A 25,201-nucleotide genomic window follows, 5' to 3' on the forward strand; every position below is an offset into this window, starting at 1 on the left:
CCCTTGGACGCGCGGGGGCGCGCGGCGTCTGGGAACAAGAAGGAAGCAGAGGGGAAGGGGTGGCGTTGAACCCGTCCCGCGCATGCGCGCGCTGTGCGAACCGTTTGGCGGGTTTTCTCTAGTTGCTCTCTTCTGTTCCAGTCATTGAGATGGTCCGCGCTAGCTTTTAGGAAGCCGGACATTCTCCCCAGAAGAGCGAGTTAACGAGACTTCTGCTTTCTTCCTTCGGGCGTTTGTGGGCTCCTCCCACAAAGAAGTGTTTCTCCGTGACTGACGCAGGGGGCCTTCTGACCGCCTGAGGGCTTGGGCCGTTTGGTCCTCTTCCGGCTCGGTCTCCGTGAGGGTGAAAGGATCCGAGGAACCTCGTCCAGCCCGTCAGTCTCCACGCCGTGGGTTCCTTGAACTCGGTCCGAGCTCGGTGGGCCGGGGCCCCCGGCCTCCCTCCTGGGTCACCATGAGCGTGTCCGCCCAGCGCCTGGTGGAGGAGTTGCAGATCTTCGACGTAGAATGCGAGGCGGCTCTGACCGAGAAATGTGAGTCCCTCGACCCCGACCCCGACTCCAGCCGAGGTCCACACTCCCGCTCCGTGTACCCAGTCGCCTAGAACCCAAAAGGGAACGCTTCCAAGTTTCTCCCCTCCACTAGATCAGACCTCTTAGTGTTTGGGAGATGAAGAATTAAACAGAGTTTTGAGATTTGGGATGTAGGGACTTTGAAATGTTTGCAGTGTACTGCTTGGATCCAACTCAAGAATAAGAATATGTAAATCAGCGCAGTTTCAGGAAGGTGGAATTGGGACGTGCCAGGTTCAGACCAGGCCCGGTGGCGCGAGTTGTGAAATTCTTTAAGCCCCCTAACGATAAGAGATGTGGGGGTTTTGAAATGTAGCTTTATATTTCTGGCTCTTCCCTTTACAGTCTACACTTTAAACTTGCTGATCCGTCACTTCTCATCAAAGCTGTTGGTGGTCTGTGCAAATATGAACCCTTGAGGTGGATTCCCAAAATTGAATTTTAGCATTGACAAAAGCTTTGGGGAGCTTGTCAGCTGTTTACAGAGGGAGAAAACGACAAGGAGACCTCTGGTCTGTGAGCCCCAGTCTCCTTCCTCAAGTCCAGCGCTCCCTCTTACTGCTCAGGCTGTGGGGCAGGAGATGTTTGAAGCAGTGTCTTGGGAGATGTAGAGGTCTCAGTTTTAGGATCAGGATGAACGTGCACCTGCCTTAACCACTCATCAACACCTTGAACTTCTTTTTTAATGTATAAAACCAGAATGCGAACACGTTAACTTATCTTGAGATACCAAAATACTCCAAGTTCTTATGACCCGTGCATTCTTTTCCAAAATGCTGTTGCTGCCATCTCACAGAACTACTTTGGCAGAGGTGTTAGACTTCTAGGCTTTGTATTCATAATCACTAGCCTCAGTGGGACTTCAGCTTTGCCACCTTCTCCTTTAACATCCTTCGGTCCCACTCAAAGCTGATGAACTTCTTGTCTCACCAAGAAGGTAGAAAACTTCCATAAGAAACAATTAGAAAACTTTCACCATTACTTCTTCCCACCTACCTCTCCTGCCGTCCTATTACAATGAATAAAGTCTCCATATTCCTAGCAAAATCCAAACCCTCCACTTGAGTCCTAAATCCCATTCCTTCTCGAACCTTCTTAAGAACATCACTGCAGTAATTCTAGTTTCTTACAAATTTTCTATTTTTCTTGCTGTAAGAGTTTTTCTCTTATACTCTATTGTGGGCACCTAGGTGGCTCAGTATGTTAAGCGTCTACCTTTGGCTCAGGTCTCGATCCCGGGGTCCTGGAATTGAGCCTCCCGTCGGGCTCCCTGCTCACTGGGGAGCCTGCTTCTCCCTCTCCCTCTGCCTGCCGCTCCCCTTGCTTGTGCTCTCTCACTCTCTCTCTCTGTCAAATAAATAAATAAAATCTTTAAAAATAAATTAATTAATTAAAATAAAGTACTCTATCGAACCCACTCCCTGTTCCAGTTTCTCTCCTCCCCAATACAGCAAACCTCTTCAAAAAGATTGTCTATATTTGCTGTCTTCAAATTTTTCCTCCTTAATCCCATTTCAGTAAGGTTTTTCATCCCCAGTGTTTCACTGAAATTGCTCCTCTCAAGGTCACCAGTGACCTTAACCTAGCTAAACTGTGGTGAATTTTCAGTCCTCATCCGGAATTAGCAACATTTGGCACCGTTCGTCATGTCCTCTGTGAAACATGTTTTTCTCTTGGCTTCTTAGACACTACACCTCGTTGTTCTCTTATCTTGCTTGTCACCACTTCTCAGGCTCGTCCTGAGTCCCAATGCACACGCTTCCTTAGGGATCTCACCCGCTCTCCCAGCTTGTCATCCCCTGTGTTGCTGATGATTCTGAGCTGGACGACTTGCTAAACTGCAAGCTGGTCTGTCCACCTGCTAGTTGGATATGTAATTGGCACCTCGAGCTCTATGTGTCTAGAAACTAAGCTCCTGTGCGTCCTCCCTCTCTTCACAGTACTTCCTTCTGCCTCTTCCCCGCCCTTCTAGGTGCTCAGGCTGAAAACAGCACTCCTTTTTTTCTTCCCATCAGCAAATCCCACTGGCTTTACCCTCAGGATGCTTCCTATCGGAGGTCCAACCACTTCTCCCTCCTCCACCGCCACCACCTTGATCCAGGCCACCGTCATCTCTCACTTGCACTTTGCCATGGTTCTCTTAATTGGTCCCCCTGATTCTGCCCTTGCCCCCTTCATTCAGTGCTTAATGCAGCATCCAGAGTGATCCTGTTCAGTGGAGGCTGGATCGTGTTACTGTTCTGTCCAAACCCTCTAGTGATTTTCTAAGTTGCTCAGAGTACTAACCAGGGTAATTATAGTGGCCAACAGCCTGTACCCCCTTTACCCTTGAACTCCTCTTCTGTCTCCTTCCTCACTGTGTTCTAGCCATAGTGGCTTTGCTGATCTTGCTTCAGCTTCAGGATCTTTGCTTGAAAGCTCTTCCCCTAAATACTGCACAACTCACTTCCCAGTCTTTCACCTTCTCAGTGAAGCCTTCCCTAATCACTGTATTGAAAATTACCCACCCCCTGATCCCTTCCCCACCTTTATTTTTCTTTTCTTCTTTTAATCTTTTTTTTTTTTTTTAAAGATGTTATTTATTTGAGAGGGAGAAAGAGACAGAGCAAGAACAGGGGGAGGGAGGGATGCCTGGGTGGCTCAGTCGGATAATCGTCTGCCTTAGGCTCTGGTCATGATCCCGGAGTCCCAGGGTTGACCCGTCATTGGGCTTCCTGCTCAGTGGAGAGTCTGCTTCTCCCTCTGACCCTCCCCCATCTCGTGCTCTCTCTCACTCAAATAAATAAGTAAAGTCTTCAAAAAAAAAAAAAAAAAGGTACAAGGAGAGGGAGAAGTAGACTTCCCGCTGAACAGGGAGCCTGACCTGGGGCTCAATCCCAGGACCCTGGGATCATGACCTGAGCTGAAGGCAGACGCTCACCGGACTGAGCCACCCAGGCGCCCCCAGCTTTATTTTTCTACACAGCACATTTAACCCTCTAACCTACCAACAGATTTTCCTTTCTTGTTTTCTGTCTCCAGTAGTCAGCTTCGTGGAGACAAGGATTCTTCTCTGTGTTGTTCACTGCTATATTCTCATGCCTGGAGCAGCGCCTGGCACTTGTGGGTGCTGAATAAATATGGACTGAAGAAATCGAAGATTGTTTTCACCTTTCGCAGGGAAAGCTGCAAGAGATGAACTGAGTTCTTACCTGTCCCCTTTTCCTTCCTGCAGTGGTGGAGCTGTGCATTCTGTATGGACAGAACGAGGAGGGTATGGTAGCTGAGCTCATAGCCTTCTGCACCAGAACGGGGAAAGTTTGCCTCACCTCAGAGACCCTGAACTCTTTTGAGCACGAGGTAAGAACAAAATGTAAGGAAACTAATGATGAAATTCTGCATTTCTGCTCTTAATGGGAGGCGTTGTGATGTAGTGTGAGAAGAGTGTGGGCTCTCGAAACAGATCCGGACTCTGGTCCCAATGTGCACTTGGGCAGACTACATAACATCTGTCCCTGAGCCTCCGTCTCCTCTTCTGTTAGTGGTTCTAACAACCCACATTTTTGTTATGGTTATTATAAGAATTAAATGAGAGTGGGTTTAAATCACCTAAGACTGTATATATCGGGTGGTAGGGCTTCAACAAATCATTGGTGGTGGCGTTAGATTTAAGTGTTTGCAGACAAACGGTCACAGGACAACTCTTTGTTTTTAGCCTGTCGTGCATAGTCTTAACTTAATTCTTACTTGAAGGAATTTTATATAGTAGATTATATTTTGAATGGCTGTGGAAAACACCTCCTCTGTTACTTGACTGGAATAATGTGTTCATTATCTTTTACTTCTCAGTGTCTGAGCAAAAAATTGTCCAGAGCGTCCAGGGATGGTGGGCACGCAGGAGCTAGAGACATTGTTTCCATCCAAGAGCTGTATCCTTTCCTGCTGCAGGTTTTTGTATAAAGCCAGCAGCTGTATTTTGTAATTGTGTAATTTAAAAACAAATAATGCAAGTACCTACTCTTCAGATTTCTTATTTAATCAACCCTTGCCTTAGATTTTGGGTGGAAGTCTTTTTCTTGAGCACTGTTTTTAGAATCGAAGCGGAGGAAGAAGAAGAGAGCCTCTTGAACTCTTACACCACACCCTCTAAGGTGAGTCTATGTTTGGACATGGCTTTCTAGGAGTAGTGGGGTTTTTTTTTCTTTATTCTAAAAACATTGTCACAACATTTGAAGTTCTGAGGGAGAAAATTAACCCCCAATACAATTCCTACTATGTTTCCACTTACGCGTTTTCCTTTCCCATCACAGACATGGCTGTGTTTACATAATGGCGGTCCTTGTAACCATATAGTTATCCTGCTTTTTTCAGTTAGCATAAATAGCATAAAATGTTCATAAGGATGGTTTCTCCATAATAACTCTTCGTAAAAGTTGCAGAGTGTGGTATCAGGTGGAGGTACTATAATTAAATGATCCAGTCCCAGCCTGAGAGGTAGGGTAGGGTAGTGGAATAGTATTGCCCTCAAAGCCTGAGTCAAATACCCAGGTGGCCCTAGGTGAGTTGTTTTATCCCTCTGAGCTGCAGTTTCCTAATCTCTAAAATCCCGGTGCATTCGTTCATTTAATGAGCAGCTGCTGTGTGCCAGGCACTGTACTGGACACTGGGTGAACAGTGGTGAAGGAAACAGGCACAGTGGGGCTCTGCCCTCAAGAAGCTCGAAATAAATTTGTAGGAATCCATAAACGTGGAGTAAGCCTTCATTTTTCAAAATCCGGTCACACTGAGGTCTGTCTGAGTTCATCCCACTCCGTTGTCCACTTCCCGCTCCTCCTCAGTCTGGTGGTCTTACTGTTCTTCAAACACACCAGACATGTGTCCACCTCATCTGTCCCCTGTCTGAGGGAACAAACCTGCCTGCAAGAGCAAACCCCTCCTCTTTCCCTCCTTTATTTTCTTCTCTTGCTTTTCTTTTCCCTGTGGAACTTACTACCATGAGACAGGTTATATATTCACTTTGCTTCAGTCCGCCTCCCTCTGTTAGAACCGAAGCTCCTTGAGGGCAGAGACGTTGCTATGTTCTCTGCTGTTCTCCCAGAGCCTGGCATGTTAATCGCTGTTGAAGGACAGACCTTCTGAACACGAACGGTTGCTTGGCTCCCTAAGTACCATCAACCAGGATTGCAGAACCTAGTGGGGCTGCCTCATGTCGATCTGATTGACAACCTCACAACTCCGAAATTTGTGATTTGTCTGTATATCCAGAGTCGATTGTGTTTGTGGGGACTGGACTCGTGGTAATCCAGCTCTCAGTAGACTGACGCGTAGGTCAGATGCACATTTACTTGATTTCCTATGGAGGTATGTGCCCTTCCAATGACGGAAATACGGTCCTGAGGACGCCCAGTCCTGCCACAGAGGTATTTAGGAGGCTCAGTTATGAATCACAGGTGGTGACCAGGGAATCAGAGTTAAGCAAGTCAGACTGAAATGAGCAAATACGATGAACTACGTGTCTAAAGCTCAGAGGCGACACCACGTGGGTCTGGCCTAGAGAAATGGATAATACTCAGAACAGTACCTATCACATGGAAACTGCTCGATCTTCGTTAGGCCATACATCAGTGGCCTCCCAACAAAGTAGTCATAGAGCCAAACGTTGGCCTTTCCCACCCGAACAGTGCCACGGCGAGGTTGCCAGGCCCTTGTCGAGTCTTCAAGGCAGGTGTGCCTAGGGTATAGGTCCGAGTGTCCCGGTGGCCTTACCTGATCATTATGAAATATTTGATTTGTGCAGTTGACAGCGTTTTGCTCCACGCTTGCCGTAAATCCCCTGGTGACATGGAGGGAATGTGTTAGCCTGCGGATTTGAAGTTCCCATGCCGCCGGCGTTATATTTCTAGTAAATAAACTGGCAACCGGGGCTATAATTTGGGTTTCTGTGTGGTATGAGAATGTGCTTACCCCGGAATGTGAGAAGATGGTATCCTCGGTCACGGTATTGCTCACTGCAAATGAATAGGCCCGCAGCGTTAATAGCAGATCTCATGAGTGTGGTTAGAGTGAGCACATCCTTGAGAAGCGTAACTGGAGTTGGTCTGTTGACACCATCGGGTTTCGCCGTGAGGGCTGAGGACAAGGGCCGTGAAGCTGCCCCGTCTCCCAGTGTGCCGTCCTCTTGCCATGTCCTGGGAGACGGACTGCCTCTCTTGAAATACCCCCACACAACCTTGGCCCTAGAGTTCGACAGCCCCTGTGGATTACAAGAGTTGTTTAGGAAAATAGTTTGAGAAAATACACCAAAACCGTAAAATTTTATCCATCCTTTGGCCCAGTAGTTGTCCCTAGTCAGAATCTCTCCTAAGGAAGTAATCCAAATTATGGGAGAAGCTATCCGTGTGAAGATGGGCATCTCAGCGTTTTTTATGATCACTCAAAATTACAAGCATCCCATATATCCAGTGGTAGAGACGTAGTTATGTCACCTGTTGTGTCAGTTTAATCACAGCTACTAGAAAGGACAAATGTGGTGACGATGTGGGAAAATGTTCATAGTTAATATAGCGTAAAAAAAAATCAGTATATGTAATATTCAAATAAAGGTTTATATTTAAACTAAGATTGTGAATATTAGAAGTTATATATTTTTTAAATTGGAAAAATATGAAAATACCAGAAAGGAGTATTAAAAGATGGTGGTTGTATAAGAGCAGTAGCATCAGGGTCTTCTTAAAACCTGATTTCCATCCTGGCTACTTGATGATGGCCTTGCGTCCGGTCTCGTGTTCAGTCCCCAGTCGTCCCCCGCAGGCAGCTGTGGTGGCATAACTTCAGCGTGCAGCCAGGAGGAGCCCATGGGCAGGGAATCCTCTGCAGACCGACTGGCCTCCTGCTTGTGGTCCCAGCGAAGAGTTTATCTCTGCTCTGCCACGGTCCGCGACCCCAGACTCTGGGGAGCAGTAGATCTCTGAGCTGTGGGTCTCACCCCCCCATCCGGGGCATACCTTTGGATATTTGTTGATGAACAAAAGCCAGAAAACAGAAGAGACCATCAATGAGGCATTTGCTAAGTAGTCAGGCTGAGAGCTCAGCCGTGTGATCTGCCTGGAGTCATTCCCTCCCCTAATTTTGAAAACGTGCAGGGGACTTTGCCAAAACGGGTAGTAACGCGGTCCCATCCCTTCTCAGGAAGATGTGTCTGTGCGGGTCAAAACTCCCAGCTGTTGTAAAGCAAAGGGGTGGGGAAAGAAAGTGACCACGTGAACGGTTTGACAGGACAGATTGCCTGCTTGGCAGTCCTTTCTGGGAAACGTTGATACTTTTTCATAATTGCCTTCAAAAGGGGGCGGGATTCCGGTGGATTTGGTGATAGCTGCTAAAGATTTCTCTATGGGATTATGCCTGGAGGTGGGGCCTTAAGAAGGGAACCAGCCCAGCCCTACCTTGTGCCCTTCACTTGGGCACCATGCTTTTCTTCCCACGGGGTGAACCCTCAGGTAGCAGCTTGAGTCCACAGTGACTAGGATCTTGTTTTCTGTTTTGTTCTAGGGTTCTCAGAAGCGAGCTATCACCACCCCAGAAACGCCCCTAACAAAAAGGACTGTGTCTACTCGGAGCCCCCATCAACTCCTCTCGCCGTCGAGTTTCTCTCCAAGGTACAGATCAGAGTGAATCCAGCTGCGGGACTGCCCTCCCCTTTCTGTGGTTGTCAGGGGGCTGACCCTGCAGAGTGACGGACTCAGTGCAGGTGGCAGTGTGCCTCTGCGGTGCCTGGCTCCAGAGCCTATTGCTCTCTGCCCTCTCTTCCTGTGTGGAAAATTACCGTGTCTTCCAGTAGTTAAGGAAACTCACTTTCCACCCACTTTTCTGGGGCTCATTTCCTAGATCAGGAATTGATATCTTCTCCAGAAAACAGCCTGTCTATTCAAAAGTCCAAGAGTCTCAGGAGTCTTGCCAATAGAGACAAATAGGTTTCCACCTGCCTCTCTTAGTTCTGGTGTTGTTAGGTTTCTTCTCTTCTCCTTCTTTTCATCTATAGTATCTTTTTTTTCAAGATTTTATTTATATATCTGTCAGAGAGCATAAGCAGGGGAGTGGCAGGCAGAGGGAGAGAGAGAAGCAGACTCCCCGCTGAGCAGGGAGCCCGATGTGGGGTTCAATCCCAGGACCCCGGGATCATGACCTCAGCCGAAAGCAAACACTTAACCGACTGAGCCACCCAGGAGCCCCCACAGTATCTATTTTTTAAAAAGAAAAGCACGTATCTGTGTTCATCCTGTTGTATAACCTGTTCATTGTTCCTCTCTCGGGTTACAACTAGTTTCTGAGAGTTTGCGTGTCACTGTGAGTCTACACGGACTTAACTGGCATTTTTATCCCGGCTGCCACCTCTGCACATAAATCCACAAAGATCACATGTGATTTTTTTTGAAATCCGTAAATGACATGTCTCCTACTAGAGAATTCCATGGGTGAGGGCCCTGCCGAGTAGAAGAAAGGCTTGGTGCCGCCCCGTCAGGATGAGGCTAAGGACCCATCACGTTAACCATTTAGGGAAATACGAACTGCCCGCTCTGTGGATCCCTTGTAGACGGAGCAGAGCTTAAGATCGTCCAGCTCTGGGGCGCCTGGGTGGCACAGTGGTTAAAGCGTCTGCCTTCGGCTCAGGGCGTGATCCCGGTGTTCCGGGATCGAGCCCCACATCAGGCTCCTCCGCTATGAGCCTGCTTCTTCCTCTCCCACTCCCCCTGCTTGTGTTCCCTCTCTCGCTGGCTGTCTCTATCTCTGTCAAATAAATAAATAAATAAATCTTTAAAAAAAAAAAAAAAGATCGTCCAGCTCTGTCGCTTGAGAAAGGAGGTGATGGCAGTCACTCCAGATGAGCGGTCATGGGACTCAGAAGGACAGTTTCTCTGAGGTGGTCCCCTGCTGCTTTCTGTAGTTCTCAAACTGGTTTGGGAAGCGAGCTTTCTAGACGTACAAGGGCGTCTTTGACACTTGCTGGGTAGAGACGGTTCTCATCAGCTGAGCCAGCACTATGACAGCAGTCACATTCTCTAAGTAAGCAGGCCCTCGAAGCTCCACTGCACTAAAGGGCCGGCCGCACTGCCGGTCCCGCGGAGCGGCGCGGGGAGGAGCTCCGAGAAGTTGGCCGTGTGCTGTCTCGGCACGCTAATAAAGCTGACATCAGAAACTGGTTTTGTAATTTATGAAAGTAACTTCTAAATTACTCAGGTAGAGGCAGCGCGGAGCTCAGGATCATTAATTGAGCTCGTTTTCCGTGGCCTCTGTGGGAAGAAGGGATGATGGCACCAGTCGCCGTGTGGCCCACATAAACCTGGTTCCTGCAGGCTTCCAGTGCCCACGTGCGGACTGTTAGAAAGTGGCCTCTCTGCAAACTGTGTTCGCAGCTGGGGGGTTAGAGGCCCTCGTTGGCTTCTGAGGAGCTCAGCGCTGTTCGTGTGTTTGTTTACCAGGCAGTGCATGGAAATGCGAGAACTTGGCAGTGAAGCCTTAGAGAATGGGAATGTTTGTTCACCAGCTGACTGAATTTATTACATCTGCACCTCCACACACACGGGGGGAGAGCTGACTGATTCCTCTTAACTTCATTTTATTGTGGTGTCTACCTTGAACTATGTTGTGAGGAATTGCAGACGCACAGCAGCTTAGGGCTTATCCACAGCCAGGCTCTAGTGGTATTCCAATAAGTGCTAAAAATAAGATAAGAGGGGCGCCTGGGTGGCTCAGATGGTTAAGCATCAGCCTTCGGCTCAGGTCATGATCTCAGGGACCTGGATCGAGCCCCAGATCGGGCTCTCTGCTCAGTGGAGAGTCTGCCTCTGCCCCTCCCCGGCTTGGTCTTTCCCTCTCTTTCTCTCTCTCACAAATAAATAACAAATCTTTTAAAAAATTATAAGAAAGAAAAGAAAGTGGTACTTGAAACTTGCTTTTTAATCAATCCAGAGTTTGGTTTGGTTTTGCTTTGTTTAGTTTGTAAGCCAGGAGAAAACCTTTTAAAATATGTCTCTGTCTCTAAATTTATCCTCATTCCTGAGATTCCTTAAGGGTTCAGGTACGTCCAACCCCATTGAGCTGATTAGATTTATAAAATGTGAGGCCAGGTTGACGTTTCTCCAATCCCCATTTCCAAAAGGTAACCTCATTTTATTCGTCTCTCTTTTTAGATGGGACTACAGTAATGCGTATCTGTTTTGCTTCCAATCAGTGCTACTCCCTCTCAGAAATACAGCTCGAGAAATAACCGAGGAGAAGTGGTTACCTCCTTTGGCTCAGCACAGGGAGTGTCTTGGTCTGGAAGAGGAGGGGCCGGTAACATCAGCCTGAAGGTCTTGGGGGGTCCAGAGTCACTCACCGGGAGCTACAAGTCAATGTTTCAGAAGCTTCCAGATATTCGAGACGGTAATTGTTTTTCTCTTTGCGATTCTGGAGAATATAAAACCACCCGGAAAGGTGTAGAGTAAGTAACAAAGCTTCAGCTAGGCTGGTAGAACAAGTTCCAAGGTTGCCTTTGAATATAGAAGTTGGTAGATGTCCTCTGGATGCCCCCAGCAGTAGAGGGACATGCGGTAACACTCAGCAATTCTCCCAAGTCCCTTCGCTTCCCTAAAGAAAAGGCACATAACCATTTCCCAGTGGCAGCCATTTGAACTGTGTAAAAGAAGCCAATTAAAGTCAAAGACATTTATGGTTTCTTCCTTGTAAAGAATGGAAGACTCTGGGGCGCCAGGGTGGCTCAGTCGTTAAGCATCTGCCTTCGGCTCAGGTCATGATCCTAGGGTCCCAGGATCGAGCCCCACGTTGTGCTCCCTGCTCAGCAGGGAGCCTGCTTCTCCCTCTCCCACTCCCCCTGCTTGTGTTCCCTCTCTCGCTGTCTCTCTCTGTATATCAAATACATAAATAAAATCTTGAAAAAAAAGAATGGAAGACTCTCCAGGTTGGACTTGACTCCCCCTAAACCTCACTGATGACCGGAATGAAGGAAGGCTGGGTTGTGGGCATCCGTGCTGAGCCTCAGGGATTGTGCCACATAAAATTTCGGCCATGAAATATTGGGAAATTGGCTGGGTCCTGGGCACCCTCCTGCTTCTGTAAAATGACTGACTTCAAGATTTTACAATGCACTGTATCTTCTCCTCTTGACAAGTGAAATGTCCTAAACACAATACTTTTTCCCCTTTGGTCTTTCAGTTCTGACCTGTAAGATAGAGGAACTTGGCACTGAACTCAAGGAACACTACAAGATTGAGGCTTTTACTCCTGTTCTGCTCCCAGCTCAAGTAAGAATTGTTTTAATAGTCCTTCCTAATTAATATTGTATTTTTAAACTGATGGCAAAAAGACATCCTTGCTTCCTTTTTTACTTCTTGTCTGCGTTCTAGTTAGAACATCTGTCTTGGTCGAATTTGATACCATGGATCCTTCTGAAGAAAGACTTAGAAGTGCTCTCTGGTTTTGTGACCAGAGATGGGCATTTTCTTTGCACTTGGATTAGGGTCTTGGACATAAGCAAAGACTGAGGCCTTTTCCTTTTTAGTGGTGAGGCAGGTAGCCCCCTGGAGATTTCCCACGAATAGAAGTGTTCAGTGATCAGGATATGAGGATAGCAAAAAGGATAGGGTTTCCAGGAACGGTGACCCATGGTCTCTCCCCCAGTTTGGTCTCTGTCCTTATGGATCAACTGGTGCCAGTAGTATCTTTAATTGTGGTTTAATCTGGCACATGTTCCAGTGCTTTCTCTCTGAAACATTTTTTAATCTAAAGGGAAATGTGTTCTAGAAGATTCCTTAAGGCACCTCTGTCATTGTTTGCATTCAGAGAAGACTGACCAGTTGGAGAAGATATGCAAAACCATGTCATATAAGGAAGTTTGAGAGGAAGTAGTGGAGGGGAGGCAGGGATGCACGGTCTTGTGGGGAAAGATTAGACTTCCTCAGTGTTCCCCCAGAAATGGGAACAGGACAGAGGAAGCCACAGAGAGAGAAATTTCAGCTTAATTTAAAGAAGAACTTCCTGTTAAGAGACAGTATGGTGTGTGGTTAAGGATATGGCTCTGGAGCCAAACTTCAAACCCAGACTTGACCCACTCTTTGACCTTAATTAAATTATGTAACCTGTTGCTGATTTTTCTCTTTTGTAAAGTGGGTCCTATAATAGTATCCACTTCAGCATCGTTGTGAGGATTAAACGAGTTAATACACGTAAGCCTTTAGAACAATGCCTGGTATTCAGTAAGCTCAATAGATGTGAGCTATTAATGGTTAACACTATCCAGAGATGCAGTGGGCTGCCTTGGGGTGCGGGGACCGAGCTTGCTTCACGACAGATGCCCAAGCTTAGATGACCACCCACTTAGAGGGGCTCAAGCATTGCGTGGGTGGGCAGACCAGATGCCCTGAGAGTCACTGATGATACTTGTCAGTATGGTGCCCCTACCAAAAAATGTTTCCTGCTTGGGATTTGCTGTTCATTCTGTTGACCCCGGAATCAGCTCCTGTCCCCAAGACTGTCATTCTTATGTTACACCTTCCGTAGGAGCCTGTCACTCTGTTGGGCCAGATTGGCTGTGATACCAACGGAAAGCTGAACAGCAAGTCAGTGATTCTTGAGGGAGACCGGGAGCATTCCTCAGGGGCTCAAATTCCAGTGGATTTATCTGAGCTGAAAGAATATTCTCTGTTTCCCGGACAGGTAAGATCGGATGCACGCCTGCTGTTTGCTCTGTAGTGTGTGTGGTGGGCGGTGGGCGGGTGAGCAGTGCCTCGCCGGCTGCCTCTCACTTTCACTAGGTGGGGCGGGAGCTCCGGCTCAGGAGCAGATGGCAGCATGGGGGTTCCAGCTTTCCCCGAAGGCTCTGACCTCAGCTCTGGGACCTACTGCCCAGTTCAGACTCCAGCCCCACCCCAGCGGGAGAGCACCCACGTTCCTAAGCCAGAGTGCCTTCATCTCTAAAATGGGAATAATAATTCTTACCTCATAGGATTGTTACAAAAAATTAGATCATCCGTATAGAGCATAATTATTATTACTAACTCAACTCCCTTAATTTGTTTCTAGAAAAATACTCCCAAGTTTATAATTATAAAATGAGATAGATGGACTTAGTACTTAATAGACTTTTATTAATAAAGTACCCCCAACGTGGGGCTCAAACTCATGACCCCAAGATCGAGAGTCCCATGTTCTACCCACTGACCTGGCCAGGCACCCTAGTACTTAATACTTTTTAACTATATCAAAATAGTTGTATTGCTGATCTCTTGTTTCACTCCCGTTCTGCTTCTTGTCCTTCAGGTTGTAGTTATGGAAGGAATCAACACGACTGGTAGAAAATTTATTGCCACCAAGCTTTACGAGGTATGACGGTCGTTGCCCCGCATTCCCTCCTGCTTTGCAGCAGGCACAGTACGTGTCGTTCTGTCCGTCCTGGAAACTCAGGAGAACCTATTTGTTTGCTTCTCCATCCTCTAGCTATAGAATGGGAGGCTGCCTCTGGGCCCCTTTGCAAACCATTTCTGTAAAGGTTTTACAGGCCATATGGTCTCTGTCACAGTGTCTCGGCTATTGTGGCTCAGCTTGCAGAGCAATGAGTGTGTCCGCGTGCCAGTAAAGCTGGATTCGTGAAAGCAGGCAGTAGCCAGATGGGGCCCCCGGGCCCTAGTTTACCTAGTACCCCTGCTCTAGGCGGTAGTCCTCCACAGGTTTGCAGGTAACACAAGCAAAAGTAGCAGAGTCCCTGCTCTCAGGTCCTTGCGTAGGATACTGGTACTCGGGGCACCTGTGCTCTCCCACCTTTTGCTAGGTGGTCTATTATGAGCGTGGCCATAATGTACCTCCTGTTCCCTGGGTTTCTTTGCGGCTCTCCCATATAGAAAAGCGGCAGGTACCATCAGTTCTGTGAGCTTTTAGCCCCAGGGAGCAAGACTGGGGCTGCTTTCTTCCTTCTGCATCTCAGCCCTCCCCCACCACCCTCCCTCCCCACCTGCCGATGCTGTGGTTCCCCACCCCTGTTCAGGGCCCACCCCCCCCTTTTTTTTAACCAAGAACTCAGTTTAGCTTTTCTCCTGTTTTTAAAAGGGCGTGCCACTTCCATTTTATCAGCCCACCAAAGAAGATGAAGGTAAGTTTGGGTCCAAACCTTGTTTTGCTAACAGTGAGGATGGTGGATGAGGGTCCAGGTTCCTCGGGCCCTGGGAAAGCTGAAGAAGCTGCATGGGAGCACCCCAGTGGAGGCTAGTGAGTACAGCGGGTGGGTGGCTTCATGGGCCCTTGGTGGAAGGCCAGGGTCTGAGCCCAGTGAGCGTGGCCACCTGGATTCTGGCATGCCATCTGTATCTGGAAGTTACTTTATAAGAGGCAAAATAGAAATAGTTTTAAAAAGAATTTTTCACTGCACTGTGGGATCCTGGATGGGATCCGGGAAAAGAAAAGAGACATTAGTGGAAGAGCTAGTGACCCCCAAATAGTCAGGAGTTAACAGTAATAAGCCAGCAGTAGTTCCTTTGTTTTGTTTTTTAAAGATTTATTTATTTATTTTAGACAGAGAGAGCGCGCACGCAGCGGGGTGGGGGGGAGGCAGAAGGCACGCCTGACACGGCTCGATCTCATGACCCTGAGATCACGACCTGAGCTGAAATCCAGAGCCGGACACTTAACCGACTGAACCACCCAGGTGCCCCTGGATTCATTTTGACAAATGCACCGTAGTCCGGCAGGGTGCCGGCATACAGGAAATTGGTATTATCTTCGCAACTTTTCTAGGTTTCTAAAGTTATTCCAAAATAAAAGGTTTATTAAAAAGTTAGACAAATTTCTGGGGCACCTGGGTGGCTCAGTCACCTAAGCGTCTGCCTTCAGCTTGGGTCAGGCTGTCGGGGTCCCCGCTCCCTGGGAGTCTGCTTCTCCCTCTCCCTCTGGCACTGCGACCCCCCCGTGCTCACACTTCCTCTCTCTCTCAAATAAATAAATAAAATATTTTTTTAAAAAGTTAGACAAATTTCTAAGGAAGCCTAGAGTTATTTGGTAACGAATCTAGATAGGAAAGGACAAAAAGTTTAACAGACTGCTTCAAAATAATTCAGAGCATTTTTGAAAGCAAAGCAGAAGACTGTGGAGGACTCGCAGTGAGATGGCCGACTCTAGGGTATTGTCAGCACCCCGCGCACACTAATGGTGTGTGATGAGGTCGTTCTTGGAGGTAACGTAGAATCAGGAATGAAATTTAGGAGTTTATGACATTGCATATTGCATCAGAAGATCCGTGTTTCTGGCAACGAAAGGAACGTGGTGGTATGAGATCTGCTTCAGGTGGCAGAATGAAATTGATGTGGCTGAGATGCCCGGGGCCTGAGCTGTGTGCCATGAAGCTTCTGGGAGCAGTTGAATAAGTTATTAACATTTTTGACCAAGGTACTGAGCTGGGCACTCATGGAGACACAGAATAAGGCGTGGCCCCTCCTCTGCGGGCACTTGCTTTCCTCCAGGGCTTACATCTCCTATAGGCTCCTCAGAACCAGATTTAACTTTGTCCCTGCCCTGGCACTGCGTGAAACAGACTCTTCTCCCTGAACTGTCATCTCGCTTCATGGTGTTCCTGCTCTGGTAGAGGAGTAACGGCCTAATCCCTGGAACGTGGACTCTGTTGCTTTACATGGCAGAAGGGACTTTGCAGGTGTCCTTCAGTTAAGAATCCTGAGTTGGGTATTGTCCTGGATTGTCCAGGTGGCCCCAGTGTAATCACGAGGATCTTTCTGAGGGGGAGGGCAGAACGATCCGCAGCAAAGGTAGAAATGGTAGGCTGCTGGCTATGAGGATGGAGGAGGGGTCATGAGCCAAGAAATGCAGGTGGCTTCTAGAAGCTGGAAAAGGCAAGGAAACATTCTGGTCTGGAGCCTCCAAAAGGAATGCAGCCCTGCCAAAACCTTGATTTTAGGACTTCTGACCTCTAGAACCATCATCATAAATACGTGTTTGTTTTCGGCCACTGAGGTTTTGATAATTTGTCACAGCAGCTGTAGGAAACTAATACAACTCCATGTGAAGTCAGAGATCTCTGGGTTTTGTTGGTGTAAGCTACAGAAACTGGTTCGGACTAACTTAAGAAAAAGAATTTGTTAGGGGAAATCCAGCTAGCTCACAGCGAGGACAGGGAGCTAGAAATGCAGACTTAGAAGCAGATAAGGACCTCACAACCGTAGGTGTCCAGTTAGCAGGAATTCCCCAACTATCTCATCCAGTTACCTCTGGCTGGAATAGGTCAGCTCCACCCTTTTTTCTGTTCTTGAATGATTCACCTCGAGATTCCAGAACCAGGGAGGAGAGTGTGGGTGGCTTAAACTGGTCACACGCCTGCCTCTTGGCTAGGGGACGTCATTACACCTGATTTACAGCCCCGCGGACTGCCTTGTGGAGGAGAGGGCTGGCTCTCCCAAAGGAAAGCCGATGCCGTGAGGAAAAGGGCAGTGCGAGACAGGTGGCCAAACAGCACGCCTCTGTACCCCTCACATAGGAATCCCATGCCAGGCCTCACACCCAGCCTGTCTTACTGGACTCCTCACTGGGCCACGTCCTCCAGCCACACTGGACCACAGATACTCCCTCACGCCGAGCATACTCAAACCGTACACTCTCCAAGACCCGCCTTGCCCTTTGCCCCCGGAAAATGCTACTCACAAGCATAAGCAAAGCAAAATAAACCAGTCACAAAAAGATAAATAGTGTATGATTCCACTTACATGAAATACTTAGAGTAGCCAAAATCCTAGAGACAGACAATAGAATGGTGGCGGCCAGGGCCTGGGGGAGGGGGAGTTCGTGTTTAATGGGGACAAGAGTTTCGGTTTGACAGGATGAAGAGAGTTCTGGGAATGGATGGTGGTGATGATTGCACAGCATTCTGGATTTATTTAGTGCTGAAAATGTACACTTAAAAATGGTTATGATGGTAAATTTTATTTGTGTTTTATCACAGTAAAGGAAAATAGGGGAAAGACATGAGCAAATCTCACCTTGATCAGATCTTTCCTGACTGCTGCTTCCTCCCATCGCTCAGTGTGCTGCTAGCAGACTGCCTGTCACGCTCTAGTTATTCGCATACTTCCCTGTCTCTAGCAGCTGATGGAGTATTTGAGGATGGGGATGAGATCTTGGATTCCAAGGGTTGTACACATAGGGAGACTCTCAATTAATTGAATCCTATGGCATCTTCCCCTAATTGTTCTTTCTCCCACCATCCCATTGTCTTCTAATCAATACCTTATGATCCTTTCTGTCTTAGATTTTGAGCAAAACATGGTCTTGGTGGCCTGTGGGCCATACACCACATCCGACAGCATCACCTACGACCCCCTGCTCGATCTGATTGCCATCATCAACCGCGATCAGCCAGATGTCTGCATTCTGGTAGGAAGCTCTCTTGGGACAGCTTTGCTGGGGGAGGCACCAATGGGAAAATGGGAGGAGACCTGAGAAAAAGGCCCAGGGGCTCCTGGGTGGCTCAGTCAGTTAAGCCTCCAGCTCTTGGTTTTAGCTCGGGTCACGATCTCATGGTCGTGGAATTGAGTCCCGAGTTGGGCTCTGCTCTGAGCATGGAGTCTGCTTCAGATTCTCTCTCCCTCCCCGCTCTGCTCCTCCCCCAACTTGTCTCTCTCTAAAATAAATAAAGTCTTAAAAAAAAAAAAAAAGGCCCAGTGTTGTAGGAGGCAGTACACCTGGTTAGGGGGCTCTGGCAGCCTCTCTCCATCCAGGGTCACAGCCTTTGCCTGTGACACTGGCTGGGCCACCAGCCCAACCCCATCTGCTACCTGGAGGGACAGATGGACCCTGGGCAGAGAACACTAGGAGAGGGTGTGTGAAGGCGCTCACGGATACGGGTGGTCCTGATAGCTTTGTTTCTCTTATTTGCAGTTTGGGCCTTTCCTGGACGCTAAGCACGAACAGGTTGAGGTAAGTGACAGGCCGCGAAGGGGAAGTGCCGGAGACTCGCATCGGGTTGAGCCCCCGCTCTTGTTTCCATAGTTTGGAGCTTATTTGTAACAAACCTAAATTAATCCCTGTGGCTAATCAGAAAAACATTGCAGCAGGGCATTTTTATAAAGATACTGGATTTGAAGGCTTCATGTCCCCAGAATACAAGGCCGTAGGGAAGCGGGGGGAGGGGAATACACGTCTGCGAGGCCAGTGTCCCCCTGTGATGCTCGGTGTTGAGGCACCAGTGCTCTCACACACATGCAGGTGTCTGTGGCCCGTGGAGCTGCCACCCTTGGCTCCAGGACCCACATGTTGCTGTCCTTTGATGCAGAAAACACAGAAGGCCCTTCCCAGGACATCTCCATGGCCGAGAGTCAGTCTCCTGACTCCTACCCTTTTGTCTCAGGATATTGTACCTTCCACAGAAAGGATTTTAGAATGCTCTGGCTTCTAGTCTTTCGCTCAGCTTACATTCTAGAGGTTGAATTCCTTCCACATCCCCTTTCCTGCCCCCAAGACTCTGCTCCTTGAGGACAGAGACCACGAACATGTGTCTTTCATCGTTGTGTGTCCTCCAGCTTCTCGCTCAACGGCTGGCCCCCAGGGTTGATCAGCAAGCTCGGCCGGTGAATAAAGGCCAGCGTCTGCCCTCTGAATCGGTCTCCTTCCTTCTCTTGCAGAACTGCCTGCTCACAAGTCCATTTGAAGATATTTTCAAGCAGTGTCTGCGGACAATTATTGAAGGGACGCGCAGGTCAGAATTCAGACTGTTGGACAGAACCTTATGCTTCCCGGGGAGAAGCTAAGCTGTCAGGAAGTAACGGTAGCTCCTGCCCCTTCATCGTTTTGAACTCCAGAGATCAGATCCACCTCTTGACCCCCAAGCGCACCTACGCCGGGTTAAGAGGCATCTCTAAAACAAAGATAAACACACTTGACAGGTTGACAGGAAGAGGCTGCGCAGACTTTCCCTCTTCCCTTGCTTGCCCTTCACTTCTTTCCTTTTCTCACTCCCTTTTGTATAAACTCTTACTCCCTGGGAATCTTCCCAGCTGATTCTGAGAAGTGTTTGATGAGTTCCCCAACAAAATCCCTGGGGGCCCCAAACATCTCGCTGCTTGAGTGATTGTTTTGGGGTGAGCCCAAGTCCTTCCCCAGGGTCAGAGCTGCCCCAGGTTTCATGGGGCACTGCTGACGGCCGAGCAGGCTGTGGTGGAAGCGCGGGGGCGGGGGCGGGGGGGGGAGGGATCTTGGATCCTTGCCATAGACCAAGGGACAGGAACTGAGGAGAGATGTGCAATTCTAATTTGAGAGAAAAGGCACTATTCCAGGAAGAGTCTCGAACTACAAGTAGGAAGTTATTCAGGAAGCTGACAGCCTCACTTCCTCTCCCTCTTCCTCCAGGGCCGGGGGTTTGAAAGGAGTTGGTATAGGTGACGGATCTTCTCCTCTAGGGATTTGCTTGCCTGTGGCTGAGCTCATAGAAAATAAACATTCCTGAGGCTAAGCTTTTAAAAACAAGTCTGTAACAAAGGTGGTTTTTAAAACAAGATGTATAATCTTCTGCCCATTCGCCGTGAGAACTGATCCCAGAGTCGATTAGTCGTAATACTACCTTCTTGTGTCAGCAGCATGGCCGGTCTGGCAGGCCTCGGGGGCTGGGGAGAAACACCCCTAACTTACCTGGGAGTTGGGAGACTCAGCCTGAGCCTGGGTCTGCCCCTTCCCCGCTCCCTCCCTCAAATGAAGGTAATACCAGTGCCTCCCCTCCCCTCTTGCCCTTTGCTGTGACACGGGCCAGACTTGGGGAGCACCTAGTGCTCCTCAGAGATACCTCCCCCCACTCCCGCCCCGCCAGGAGCAGAGCTGGTGTCCCTGTTTGCTCGGGTCCCCTGGGGATGAGCAGGGATCGCGCGGCTGTGCCCCAGAGGGCCGGGTGCTCTCAGTGCGACTTTGGGTTCTGTTTTTGGTTCCTCGCCCCATGTGGTGGTGACAGCAGTGGGACAAACAAAGAACAAACCAAGCATTGTTACTGTGGGGTGAGCGCCCAGCGCTGCCAGGCACTTTCATCGGCAGCCAGCGGCAGNNNGCGTGCGCCTCGGGGCAGGGGGAGCTGCCCCGCCCTTCCCCGAACAGTATATAAGCGGTCCGTGCTGGGGGATTTATTTTTATTCCTGAGAGAGCAGACATGCCGAGCACAAAGCTGATTTATCAGTAAAAGCCAGAACTCGAGGAAGCGCCCCCTCCACAGAGAGCCCCGCCGCAGAGCCGCAGAGGGAGCGGCTGTAGGGACCCTCCCACTGTGATGCACGAGGTTGTGCAATGCTCGGCATAGTTGGAATTTTCTTTCAGATCCCTCCCCCTACAGCCACTTCATAACCATGAGCAAGAGGGCTGTTTCCTCCTTAACCGTTGCTCTTCCAGCACCTTCGCTGAAACAGCAGCTCCACGTCTTTACAGTGGCCAGCGCCACCTCTGCCCTTTGTGTCCGACCCAGACTGAGCCTGTGGGGTCTGGAACGGGGTCTGGAACGCAGCTAGTCAGCCATGGCTTTGGGTAACGATCGTGTCCTGCTCCGTGTCACAGGGACTGTGGCTAATGTGCAAAGTGGTCTCAAGATCCTGGTTTTCTGTTGCACGAGTCTCAGTCCACACTCTGAGCAGGTATGACAGACAAGTGACAGATGTGACAACAGTCACCAATACCTTTATCCCATAGGAAACACAGATAGGGAGCTGTACCTGCATCTGGGAGGGCCATCGATTTTAAGCAAGAGAGGGAGCTGGCAGTGAACGCTGTTGGTGGGTTTTAAACATGCCCTCAAAGTGACGCTTAGTGCCTCTGTGGTTTGTAACAGGCCCCTTTGCCAAGCACCGCTGAGGGAACAAGGAAACGGGACTTTTTTTCCTTTCCTCTTTGTGTGGCTGAGGAGGATACACAGTTGGGTCCTAGAGTTAAAGGTTTTTCTTTGCTTACATGTTGCACCCTGGAGATTCCCCTTCTGCCTCCATCAAAGGAAATCTCTGTTTTTACTGTTGCTGTTAAATATTCCTGTCACTCTTGCAAGACGGTCTGCTGAGAAAAACTTGGGGCTTCGCTTCCCTATGCGAGAGTGAAGGGAGAGGTGGCCAGGTGCATTTTTCCCCATCCCTCGGAAGGTGTCCCTGTCCATTGTTGTAAATAAGACCCAGTGTTCTGTTAGGGGGCTGCAGTCTGGCCCTGTGCGCATGAAGGCAGCGTGGGTCCGGTCAGACGGCTGATCTCCCCCTGGACGAGAGCCCCCGGTCAGGTACTAATGCCGGTGCTCCACATCTGTGTGCACAGTGTGAAGAGTCAGAACTTTGGTTCCATATCTGGCTGCAAGCTCTGATTCTTTGGTCAAAACCTTGTCTTTCTAGATTTTTCTATATCCCAATTTCTGCTCCCCCTTTCCTACCAAACAGCCCCGTCCTCTCCCTGGTGGAACACCACTCGGGGCCAGGAGAAAGCATGTCCCAGGTGACCTGAGCCTCGCCAAGGTAGGTGTGTGGAAAGGAGAACAAGTTGTCTTTTGCTCACAGTGTCCCCTGGGAAACAGCACCTCCTCATAGAATTCAGTTCGGAAATTCCTCCCTGGATGGAGGCACTCGTTGTCTCCAGCCCTGACATTTTCCGTCTGTCGTCCAGCTGTTCTAACTCAGCTGTGCTCATTTTTCTCCCTCTTCCGACCGTGTTGTGACAAAGTAGCTCTGGCTCCCACCTCGTCTTTGTCCCATCCGTGAGGGACGTGCACCGCGAGCCCGTGTACCCGCAGCCACCTTTCAGCTACTCCGACCTGTCTCGAGATGACAGAAAGGTACGGCATCCCTGCTCTGGCCCCTGAGTGGAGGGTGGAGATGCCTTTTGGGGGCATGGATAGGGCCTGAATCTTAAGCACCTTTTTTGAACGGATGGATGTATTTGTGATTTACTGTCCGTCAGTTTGGCCCCCCTTTCGGGGGTCTCCCTACCCCTGGGCACCCCCCCACACTTTCATGGGGAAGAAGGTTCTAGCTTTGGTGCACAAATGCTTGTCTCACCCCTTCTCGTTTTAGCGAGTGCAGTTCGTGTCTGAGCCCTGCAGCCTCTCCATAAACGGAGTGATCTTTGGCCTGACGTCCACGGATCTGCTGTTCCACATGGGAGCCGAGGAGATCAGTAGGTGGGAAGCAGTTCTGGTCAGCAGGCAGGACGCTGGCTCTCTGGACCCTGGGCCTTTCTTCCAGGCAGAGCCTTGACCGGGAAGTCCTTAGAGCAGCCTTTTGTGCCAGACCCCTTGGCCGTTCAAGTTTCTCTGTTCCCAGAGGGAGCGACGGGATGCGTTTGTTTCTGCTCATTCTTGTCGGTAGAGTTGGAGACCCCGAAGAACCATGGCCATGTGTCTTTGCGCTTCATTTCTAACCCTAGAAGTTCATCTCCTTTTCTTCGCCTCCCACACTCGTGAGCTACACGGGAGCGGGTGTCCCTGCTTGCGGAGGCTGAACTGCAGAGCTGCTCAGCAGGGCGTCGGTCTGCAGAGAATCAGACCCAGCCTGCCTGCTGATGTAGGCGCGGCAGTTCCTCCAGCGCCAGAAGGCGTGCGGAGCCATGCGTGTGTGAGGCGACACGGGTGCGTGCTTGTGGGCTGAGGTCTGAGGTGCCGGGGTCACCCTGACTACACGCTCACCGCACGCTGGGGCGCTCCTTGCACAATTTTGCACACTGCAGTTCTAGCCAACAGCCTGCCATGGTCTTGAGCTCCCGGGATGCCTGCTCTTTCCCTTCGCAGCCCGGTGGCCTGCTCCCCTTCTCAGGTGGGAACAGACCGAGCTCTTTGGGGGGGGGTGTCTTTCGACTTCCCCAGAGGTACCCTCTCATCACTGTGTGTGGGCCATGTAGCTTCTCCCCGGTTTATCGAATCCTCAAGTTCCTCCCCAAAGAGACACAGGAGCTGAGGAACGAGGCTCTGCATTCCATTTCTTGCTTCTCTTGCGTCCCCAGTGCTTCTGGAACTTCAGACAGACTCAGCCGAATCCTCAAGCACATCCTGACCCAGAGGAGGTGAGCTCGCTCGTGGGAATGACTGACCAGGACGAGTGCGCTTTGGGGTCCGGTGCTCTGACAGATTTGATTGCCAGCACCTTCCTTGGGCCACTACCAGGGAACTCTCCCCTGTGATGACAAGCCTGCCTTCTGTCCCCCAAACACAGGGAGGAACAGGAGAGACAGTCTGTGACAGCTCGGAGGCCATGTGGAAAGAGGGGGCCCCGGCTCAGCCACTGCTGTTTCTCTCCGTCTCTGTAGCTACTACCCGCTCTACCCTCCCCAGGAAGACATGGCCATTGACTATGAGAGTTTCTACATGTATGCACAGCTGTCCGTCACCCCGGACGTCTTCATTATCCCATCAGAGCTGAAATACTTTGTGAAGGTAGGTTTGAAGTCTGTTTTTTCCCAGAAACGCCAGGACTCGTCTGACTTTTCCCTTCTAGACCACTGGTCCTCACTCCTCATGCTGGGGATGATGGCCTCGTTTCTTTGGGAGAGGTGATAAAGGACTAGACAGCGAATCTGTTAGTAAAACAGCCTGTGTATCCCCCTGGTGCTCAGTCAGCCAGCCTGGGAGCCCCAGGGGCGGGTAGGAAGGCCCTCAAACAGTGGTTGTCACGTGGGGCCATGTCAGGGTGGCCTGGGAACCTTTCACACGTGCACTTGCCTGCCCCCCTCCCCTGAATTCGGGTGTGACCTCCGGGGGGGGGGGGATTCAGCCGTAAGAACTTTGATGAAGCTCTTGGGTCATTCTCATCTTGGCCCCCTGAGGCCCTGCCCCCCCGGGGTGGTCCCTCACGGGGGACCCACCCAACCCGTAGCCCTCTTGCTGAACCAGAGCTAGTTGAGCCTCAGGAGGTAAAAATGTGTTCCCGTGTTGGAAAACAATAACCAGGTCAGGTTTGTCTCCGAAGTCTGGGAGCTGATTGTTACCCTGCTTTGTTGTGTTTCAGAGGCGCAAAAGGAATTCAGGGTTTTCCAGTAATAAGTTAACAGATTAGACTTGAGATGTGTTCGGTTCCCTTCCTTTCCATTTTATCAACCTCTCTCTGGGGTCTGACTGTTAGGTGATTCCAGCTTTCTCACATCGGCCCCTTTCCTCTCCCCAGGACGTCCTCGGCTGTGTCTGTGTGAATCCCGGGCGCCTCACCAAAGGGCAGGTGGGGGGCACCTTCGGCCGACTGTTCCTCAGGAGGCAGCAGGCCGCGGGCGGGGAGGGGAGGCAGAGTCCATGCACTGCCGTCCAGGTGGTCAGGATCTGAGGCCTGGGCACTTTATCGTCCCCGTCGTGTGGTGCTCGCGGACATCTGAGAGCCCAGGAGTGGCCCTCTGACGGGAGCCCAGCCGTGGAAAGGTAGAGGCGAGGGGGCAGCCAGCTGGAGAGGAGAGGCTGCGGGGCGCGGGCCCAGCGGGCAAGGCCTTGTGCAGCTGGACCCTGAGCCTGACTCGAGCTGCTCTGGAAGAAAGCTGTGGTTTCTTCGTGGACACACAGAGTCGTCCAGGGCCAACTGGCTGTGGATATAGCATGCTCAGAAAAGGCAAGAAGAGTGTGATTTTTCGACATGAATCAGACACAGAAACAACTTTTGGAGAAATAAAAGTAAATTCGGAGGGTG

The 25,201-nt window shown here is 49.8% G+C and overlaps 1 protein-coding gene across 2 annotated transcripts; it reads left to right on the top strand.

Annotated features, from left to right (window-relative positions):
* Window positions 1-30: 30 nt before the first annotated feature.
* POLA2 (DNA polymerase alpha 2, accessory subunit) lies at window positions 31-25,201 on the top strand. Of its 2 annotated transcripts, XM_008709001.2 has the most exons (18): window positions 33-533; window positions 3,787-3,911; window positions 4,401-4,480; window positions 4,645-4,702; window positions 8,100-8,206; window positions 10,780-10,973; window positions 11,763-11,851; window positions 13,107-13,262; window positions 13,866-13,928; window positions 14,649-14,691; window positions 17,848-17,972; window positions 18,477-18,515; window positions 19,220-19,293; window positions 22,266-22,374; window positions 22,613-22,719; window positions 23,538-23,597; window positions 23,841-23,967; window positions 24,695-25,201. In XM_008709001.2, the coding sequence occupies exons 1-18, from the start codon at window positions 455-457 to the stop codon at window positions 24,845-24,847; spliced, it is 1,788 nt and encodes a 595-aa protein (XP_008707223.1). In that variant the 5' UTR covers window positions 33-454; the 3' UTR covers window positions 24,848-25,201. The 2 variants fall into 2 exon arrangements, with proteins under 2 accessions (XP_040495321.1, XP_008707223.1); XM_040639387.1 differs by lacking the exon at window positions 23,538-23,597 and having other exon boundaries at window positions 31-533.

This window comes from Ursus maritimus, unplaced genomic scaffold (genome assembly GCF_017311325.1).
Source record: "Ursus maritimus isolate PB19 unplaced genomic scaffold, ASM1731132v1 scaffold_23, whole genome shotgun sequence".
NCBI classification, from domain to species: Eukaryota; Metazoa; Chordata; class Mammalia; order Carnivora; family Ursidae; genus Ursus; species Ursus maritimus.

Bases quoted from the DNA above. Each gene is read 5' to 3' on its own strand.
- POLA2 (XM_008709001.2), top strand. From the start codon at position 455: ATGAGCGTGTCCGCCCAGCGCCTGGTGGAGGAGTTGCAGATCTTCGAC. The intron at 4,481-4,644 runs GTATCCTTTCCT...CACTGTTTTTAG, and splicing joins ATTGTTTCCATCCAAGAGCT to AATCGAAGCGGAGGAAGAAG. The intron at 4,703-8,099 runs GTGAGTCTATGT...GTTTTGTTCTAG, and splicing joins CTTACACCACACCCTCTAAG to GGTTCTCAGAAGCGAGCTAT.